Below are 8,803 nucleotides of genomic sequence, written 5' to 3' on the forward strand. Positions count from 1 at the left end.
TTAGTACAGTCAAAGCTACAGGCTTGTACACCAATTACCTATAGTGATCAGCCCCTCGTGTACTAAGTCTCTAGCTGAAATTTAGCCTATGATATCAAATGTTCTAAGTTGATGTTCCTCTTTCAAAGTTTTGATTTGGAAAACATGTACAAAACCAAGAAGATATAGCTGTGATACCAAATACATCTTCGATTTTATCGGCACCACTTTGTTGCAACCTTACGCTTGAATCAAGGGATAAAACTGGAGAACTGGACTCAATTCTTAATGCAGCACTAATTACTCATAAGTGGCCAGAATCAAAGGCACAGAGCTCAGCAAATAACAATTACTGTAATAACCCTGAGTATATAGGTTTGGAAGGGTATGACATTGACGAAGGAGACTTTGGTGCCGGGGATTTGGAAGACGTTGGCATCGAAGCGGAAAGCATAATAAACCAAACTCCTATTTCGAATACTGGAAAAAGAAAGCAAATTGAGGAAGCAGCTAAAGGTATAAATAAGGTTTTAGTAATTTTTTTTACCAATTTTAAATTGTTATATTTAGCCTCTCTTGAAAACCGAAAGAAAAAGATGCAATCCAAGTGTGCTAGAAAAATTAAAGGGCAGTGAAAACGATTGTTACAAAGATATTGCTATTAAATCTCTTTCAAAACAAGCACAGGCAATGGTCGATTTAGTGGCGATTCAAAAGGAATTAGTGGTGGTAAATAAAGAAAGAAAAGAACTATCTATGCTAAAGCTCGCAGCGCAAAGAAGGCATAATTCCATTTTGCAATTACTAGTACAAAATCTTTCTAAAACCGATGCAAAATGAAATAGTAAAAAAAAAACATGCAATTAAGACAACACCATTACACTGAATAAAATAATACTTGCTTTTTACGATAAACTATTTTATTTATAAAACCCAGGTAGATTTAATACTGTTGTGTCGTGTATCGAATATAAAAATTTAAAATATTTATATTTTATTTGTTGTCTAGTTTGTTGACCAGCTACTCTGTAATCATCATTACGCGCAGAACCTACATTGTCCCACGGTTGATTTTCAACCCAAAGTCTATCCTCTGGGCCAAATTCATTATCATGTAAGGGTTCTAAGGCATTGAAATCATTTGGCACCCCTCTTAAGATGCATATATTGTGCAACACAATTCACGCATATATAATTTTACAAGCCTTCTCTGGGCTGCAATGCAATAAGCAGCGGAATTTCTGTTTTAATTCCCCATTGCACCGCTCTATAAGAGATCGTGCTGACTGTTGGCACAAAGAGAAACGCTCTTCAGACGAACCTGCAGGTGGGTTTACAATGGGGATAATAATAATAATAATTAATCTCAATAGTATTAATGAGTGTTGAATTGCATATGCGTCTTTGCTCTCCAACTTCTTCTTATTGACTTCTGGGACGGACCGAGTGCTGAGGGTTACGATTAACGTCTCAACGTCCAAATGGCAGGGTTTCCACCAATTCTGTGCGGTATTCGTCTAAGTATCAGGCGGGATTTGAACCCGAGACCTCCTGTTTGACAGGCGGACGTTCTACCACAGAACCACCGACACTTATTACGCTTCATCGAAAATTAGACCTTCAGCTTTATCAGAAGCGTTTATTACAAATTAACAGAGTGTTAAATTTTGGTTGTTATTAAATAGAACGAAATTTCGTGTTCCATTTAAATTATTGCATCGAAGTAATTCTAATGTAGCGTATTCTCTGTTGATTAAAAACGAAAGCGCCGCCCAGGTTTCGAACCCGAGCCCTCCTGCGTGACAGGCGATTGTTCTACTACAGAACCACCGATACATGTTACACTTCTTTGAAAATTATAAACACAGCTTCTCGAAAGAGTATATTAATGGTTTTTAAAGTCTACATTTTTTACGTATGAAATTTTAAAGGTGAAATCTTGTTTCGGATACGCTTTTTTGTTGTGTTTTTTAACTGATCCAGATTACGTTCTTTTTTGTCTAATCTTTGGTATTGTTGGTTTTTTCTGTCTTATATTTGTATCTACTATTTTTTAAGTTTATTTCCTTTTTCCCGCAAAATCGTCCAGTCTCAGAGGAACCTGAGTTTAAATTATCTTTGATAGAGGTAACCTGCCCGAGTTGTTAAAGCTGGGACCCTTAGTCTCCTAGCAACCAAAAAATATTAGACCCAGTCCGCCACTGATTATTATAATGCAATTTTAGAAAACATATCGATAAACCAAGCAACATTTAAATTTAAAGATAATTAAAATGTGGATAAGCCTTGGTTATATAAGTGACTCTCTTTAGCCAAGATAGCAATGCTGGAATCTATTGACGCTAAGTGAAAATGCTATTACTCTGCGTTTACCGAAATCCGAAAACCAAAATTTGACGTTCAACGTCGTGTTCAAATTTTCGCGTTAATGAAAACCAAGCTTAATATACCAAAAAAAGTGTTTAAAGAAAAAAAGAAACGGCGGCGCGCCGTTCTTTGCATCGGCGGCGGCGGCGCAAGCCTCTATTTTGGCTTGCCAACTTGTTAATAATTAAAACCAGACAACGTAGTGCTGAAACTAGTCGGTTTTTAATTATTAAAAACTTTTACTTTACACAACATTTTAAACGTTTATTTAAATTTTTAATTTATGAGCGTAAGTCGCTTCAACCGTTTTATAATTACATATTATCATTTCTTTTTTTTTAAATAAATATGAAAGTATACACAAACCAAGTAGCCAATAGTCTCTTAGCAAACCTTCGTTATACATTCTTTCCAAAGAATTTGATATCTCTGATTAGAGGTCGGGGATGGTTAACTTTTATTCAATAGATAAAGCTCTCAAAATTATTCGAAAAATGTTTTGATCAAGTAATTTCTATTTCTGTATTATCCGATTAATTTTTTAATAAATTTGTAAAATTAATCGGAAAAACGACGTTTTTTTTCGATAAAAAGCTCAAATTTTACGAATAATACATGTTTTTTAATCATTTTCCGAAATATTAACCGGTAAATTTCTTTGTTTACATTTTTTTCCCGAAAAAATTCAATTTAAACATGGATAATGATTAACCGTCCCCGACCTCTATCTCTGATGATTTAAAAATTTACGTGTCATAGGCTGATCCCGGATATTTAGCATTTGCTCGCGTTATTATCAAGTCATAGTCACAAATCTTACTATTGAAACCAAATTTCAATTTATGGTTAGAAAATTAATTTCACATTAATTAGTGATATCCCTTTCAATTAACGTATTGATATTCCCTATTCTGACCATCAACTTTAACAGGGGGAACAATAGCCACATGTGTACAATCAATTGCCCCGAGAATACCAGGAAATTGTGTTTCCTCCATGAACCTATAAATTTGCATTTTAGTCACATGTCATCGTTATGTATTAACAAATTACCACAAACACATGAAATTATCCCATTGCCGTGGCTGTTCTTTCCACTTCGGTATTGGGAAACAGAATCCATTTGTTAGCTTACACATTTAATATAGCACTTGTTACGCAGCTTATTATCCGTGACACAGTAGGCTGGCTCACACGGTGAAACAAATCTTGTTCCACACATAGTTGGTACGAACCAATGGAAAAAACCCCAGAGCTATTAAGATCTAAATTGATAATAAATTTTAAGTAATTTTCAAAACTAATAATACATTAAAAACTTCCCTCTAGACACTGGACTTATCTTAGAATCAAAAGGGAGAGAAGAGTTTCTTTGACCTGACAAAGGCCCATGTAAATCTTCACATAACTCTAAAACTATTGCTTTTTCAAGCCTGTACATGTATAATCGCATAAATTTGCGATTTGACAACTCAAATCTCTTATCACCCTTTGCTGTCTTAAATTTCTTCTTTGGTCGATTTCAATCGCGATATTTAATATATTTTCGCGAAGAACCTTAATAGCTTTAGCTGCCATTTTTCCCGCTCGCTTGAATATTTATTGAATATCTTGAGTACATAAATTCTTTAATCATTTTATCATTAATATTTTTATTTTTTGAAAATCTACTCGCAATATCAAACATTTTTACACCCCGACATCGATTAATGGCAAAGTAGACGCAAAAACCCCCACAAGTTGCGCTGAGATTCCCTTGTAGTTGCGATGAATTAAAGGTTACAGTTTTACTGTTTCTTTCGTTGAAGCGAAACATATCAGGGCTGTTTCCGAAGGAGTCGAAATGTTCCGTGTTCTGATTATTTGAAAAGTACTATACAATCCAATGCTCACCGGAACTTTTTGAAGTTGCCGTGTTTTCGGTGTAAAGAGATGGGAAAGTCGTCACGTATTTTGGCAACCCCTCGAAATAGGTCTTTCGTGAACCTATCTTTTTCCATAATTCTCGTTAGTTGCAGCGTGTCCACTTTTAGTCTAAGAGTACGGTTCTGTTTTTATCAATTTCAATCAAAGACTGGAATTCCGCGTAAACAATTACGGCAATCGTTTCGGGTAAAGCGGAGGCAAATTTTATTTCGAGTCTCAAATTTCCGTTTTTAACTAAATGAAAATGGGCGGCGTTGCTCATTAAATCAGCCGTCAAATCGTAAACGAAAAGGCAGTTCCCACCAACGTAATCTTCGCGACCTATTTGGTTTCCTTCGTCAATGTTCCACTGACCCATTTGAAGAAATAAATTGGCGTAAGCCTGTATATAGCTATTCTCCGCGAAGTTAGGAGTCAGAGGTTTATGGGGTACACTACTCCCGTCCACAAACAAGCCAATGTGATTCAAATTAAAGTGCTGGAAATTATACGGAGATAATTTTAAATCACCTAGGAAAGCCGTTTGGCTAACCAATCCAATGACGACTTTGTTCGGAATCTGTGCGGTAAACAAATGATCCTGTACCACAGTCATGTTTCCTTGGGGGATCGAAAAGGAAGTGCGGGTTATGGGGTATTTAGCTCTCGCCATTTGCAAAACTTTCGCGTGAGATAATGGGATTTCGGGAATTAATTTAACTTTCCTCAGATATAGCGACGCTGATTTGATGTCCAATTTACATTTCACATCGGAATGTAAACAAAATGCAGTGTTTGGTTTTCCGAAAACCAATTTTAAATCGACCAGGTTTAGAAGATATCGGGGTTGTTGACAAATGTCTAAATGGAGGACGCCGATCATATCGATAGTCCCCTTCTGAGCAAATTCGGCTCTTTTCAGGAAACCTTTGTTACCAGCGAAGTCGTTAAACTTGCTCGCTGTGTCCTGATAGAATAAGGAGCTGGTAAGATGACTATTTTTAGCCGAGTCACCAAATGTTAACATTGTTTGAATCATACTTTTATACGGGTAATTTTGAGCCGAGGGGGTTACAGATTTTTCGTTTAAAAATAAATGAACTTCTGGAAAGAGACTTTGTAAAAACAAATTGACGGGCGCGACATTGTCCACGGGTGTAGTAATCACGCCACCAGCGCCGATCACGGCAGATTTCGGGTATGATCCATCGTCTTTTTTAACATCAACTTGAACGTGAAGGAGAGTTTGAGACAAATCTACGTAGGTTTCGGAATTTCCAATAATGCAAAAGGTTAAGGCCGAATTGTTTGTTATACTGGAAATGGGTTTGTACTCGACCCATTCGCCTCCGATAATTCCCGTTTGCGATAACGGGACTTGAAAAAGATCCAATTCCGAATTGACACACCCGCGCGAGTGGGGGTGTAATAGCGTCATAATTTTAAGAAAATATATCGGAGAAAGAATGATGTGTTGTTTTCCTCCTCTTAGCTTTCACTCGAGTGATTTTGCGAGGTCTAGCGCGCTTCTTTTTAAGTCCAGATCCCGTCATTTGCCTCACCCCTTCCGCGGTTGATAATAATGTTTCTTTTCCGGCGCTTTTTGATCTAGTTTTCAGGGCGGTTTTTATTGGAATACCACTAGCAACGTCCGTAACTACTTTCGCCCCGGTATCGATAAATTTCCTACCTAGGAACTGAGCGCCCCGTTTGAAGAAGGGCATGGCGCTGCGAAATGCCGAAACTAGTATATTGCCCAATCCGTAACCTCTCTGAACACCCACACCTCGATACACGGGAATTGAACCGTAACCGGCTTGATTTAAATAATACCTCTCGTAGTCGCCTACGGTGGGGTTGTACCCCGAATATTTCATGATGTTTGTCGTTCATCACTCGTCAATAAAATGAAAGGTAATCGTTGCCACGCGTGGTATTATAGGGCGAGCCAGGCCCTCCGCGGTCTGAAATGTAGAGTAACGTGCGCCTTTACGCGTTCGAATCGCACGGAGTTTGCCAAGTCGTCCATAATATTAATTTCGATCATTTGTATATTTGAACCCGCGACTGGTAAATAATGTGGTTTAGTGAATATCGAGTCTATAGTTTCACCGTCTTTCCCTTTAACGCTAATAATTCTTAAAAGAGGTACGTTCCTGTCCCCCACGATCGTACTTTCAACGATATCGGAATACACAAACAAAGAATGTAATCCCGCGTCCATATCTACGGTATAAGGGGCTAACGTAGATTCCCTAATTTCAAATTCACCTTCTTGCTGAAGAGAAAACCCCAACATCATCACTATATCAGGAGGAATTTTACAGTAAAGCCCCTTAGTAATATGAATCGAAACGCGTTTCAGATGTTTCATGTATTTAAACTCAACATTTTTACCCTCAAATTTAAACATTTCAAGTAAATCTTCGATGGATGAGAAATTTGCTTTGGGTATAATAGCCCGTGTTTCTTTCGTAAAATATTCCGACATGATATCATCCGTCCAAACTCGCACTACCCGTTCTTCCTTGACATTGTTCCATGTTCTAGGATAACTTATTTCCGCTAACCCTACTTCGTAAGGTCCATTCAACTGAACATTCTCCGGAAGGTAAGCTCTGAATTTGCTCAAAGTATTATCGGGAAAGTAATTCAGCGAAGAATCGGATTGTAGAGTGATGTAGAAACTCATTCTAAGTCTACTTCTTGAATCCAACTGTCAAATTGCGGTCCGTACCCCTTCCAGCGTACGAGTAACTCGACTGAATTATCAGATTTGCGTCGCCTCCTGAGCACTTTTTCAATTTTAAAAGCGCAAGTCTCGAGATCTTTTCCGACTTTTTGTACTTCTTCCTTGTAAAACACTCCCAAAATGGGCTCCGAATCTAAAGCCTCCAGTTTATATACCGGCGGTTGTCTCGGTATCCGCTTAATCACTCGAAACAGTTCTTCGGAAAAATTGGGGATATAACCTTTCTCAAAGATACCCTTGTTTTTGCTTATCCTTACAATATCACCAATTTCGAAATCATACGCCACTGGCGGACTGAAATCAATACGACCGTATAGAGTTTTCCAAATTATTTTAGAATTTTCGGGCGTTACTTCGACGGGTTTACATTTAATTGCCCGATGATAACTGTTATTGTACGCGGTAACTAAATCTTGGAGCGCATCAAAGTATTTATTTGTATTCTTGCCAGTGAAATATCGATACATTCTAGATTTAAACGATAGAATAAAGCGTTCGACGATACTGGCTTTAACATCCGAGTTCGTTCCACGAAATATGTCAAATTGTACAAAGATATCGCGTCAGTGAGCAGGCTTGATGGAATAGATGTCGCTATTTCTTCGTACCACTTTTTTTAGATTGCTGTTGTTTTTCAACCAGTTTCCGATTAGAAATTAAGTGTCGCTGTAAAGTTTGATTATATAATGTTAATTTTTCTGATTCGGTAATATTTGGGTTCTCGAGAATCGCTTTCATTTCTTTATCCAAAGTGGGTATTTCCGGTTCACGGACAACTTCGTCGGGAGTAGCGTTCTTCATACGACGTAAAGCGTCTTCGGACACTTAAATCATTTTGCGGGCCATTTTTACTTATTAATGGCGTGGTTTATCGCCGCGCCGGCGACTGAGCTCACGATTGAAAGAAGCGGAGCTAATAAAAGCGGGAGAAATCCTCCCTTCTGCACTAGGATCTGTTTTCTTTTAGCGAGAGGAATTTTCCGGCAAAGATGGTGTATCACTTTACGATGTTTCTTCAACCGACTCTTTTGTTCATCTGTAAGTTGAACGTTCCCACGTAGTAGATTTATACAACATTCGACCAACGCTAAAATAGCGTCTCGATTTGCTAGCTTGACGATAGCTTTTCTCTGTTTCGCGTTACAAGTGCTCAAATATTTCAAAAAATTTAGGTTTTTACAAACTCGTTTTGAAGTTCGTACGCTCATTTTGGAACGAAAATCGCGGCTTCTTCTCCCGGTATGATTCCCGTTCGCAGCCGATATTCATCTGAAGTGTTTGGTTTTAAATCGATGAATAAATAGCCGTACGGTTTCGCCACGGCTTGACGGAAAGCGTCCACGACGAATTTGGTATTTGACGGATAAATTTGTTTAGCAATATTTAGTACGCTGGAAACGTCTCTAGCGGAACGAAAGATGACGAGGTACTGCGAATTCAGGTTGATAGTTCTCACCTCTTTCCCGTGATAAACCAAATTTTGCATTAAAATCAGTACCGACGTGTTTCGATGATGCGAACCTCGGACGAATAAATTGGTCACGTCTTTGTTATTAGCTATTTCGCATAATAGGTCATCAAGAATGACAAAATTTCTAATCGCCGGATTCAAATTTCCTGAGTCTAACAATCCTTCGTGAAACTCGACTGTTGAATTATGTTCCAATACTGAATTAAATAATTTCTCTTGGTACTCTGTATAACACCAAATTATTCGTTGAGGTGGGGGAGATATGCAAGTTTCGTTATGTTTGATTAATTTCGCGATAAAGTGAGATTTTCCAGACTGCGTGAAAGGAT

General features: G+C 37.9%; 3 protein-coding genes across 3 annotated transcripts in view; 1 reads left to right on the forward strand and 2 right to left on the reverse strand.

Moving 5' to 3' along the window:
• Nucleotides 1–1,114, forward strand: part of LOC149932209 (bile acid-sensitive ion channel-like) — a 53,623-nt gene extending 52,509 nt beyond the window's left edge. The window contains exons 14-16 of the mRNA XM_090157082.1: nucleotides 355–506; nucleotides 550–786; nucleotides 989–1,114. Of these exons, the coding sequence (XP_090013208.1) occupies nucleotides 355–506; nucleotides 550–786; nucleotides 989–1,114 (515 nt within the window). The remainder of the gene's footprint in view (nucleotides 1–354; nucleotides 507–549; nucleotides 787–988) is intronic.
• A 3,261-nt stretch (nucleotides 1,115–4,375) lies between these two features.
• LOC149932210 (uncharacterized protein F54H12.2-like) lies at nucleotides 4,376–5,689 on the reverse strand. The gene has a single exon (XM_090157083.1). The coding sequence runs from the start codon at nucleotides 5,687–5,689 to the stop codon at nucleotides 4,376–4,378; it is 1,314 nt and encodes a 437-aa protein (XP_090013209.1).
• Nucleotides 5,690–6,939: 1,250 nt separating this feature from the next.
• LOC149932211 (uncharacterized) lies at nucleotides 6,940–7,470 on the reverse strand. The gene has a single exon (XM_090157084.1). The coding sequence runs from the start codon at nucleotides 7,468–7,470 to the stop codon at nucleotides 6,940–6,942; it is 531 nt and encodes a 176-aa protein (XP_090013210.1).
• Nucleotides 7,471–8,803: the final 1,333 nt, after the last annotated feature.

Source organism: Leiobunum rupestre, chromosome 8 (assembly GCF_980474605.1).
Source record: "Leiobunum rupestre chromosome 8, qqLeiRupe1.1.hap1, whole genome shotgun sequence".
Classification (NCBI taxonomy): domain Eukaryota; kingdom Metazoa; phylum Arthropoda; class Arachnida; order Opiliones; family Sclerosomatidae; genus Leiobunum; species Leiobunum rupestre.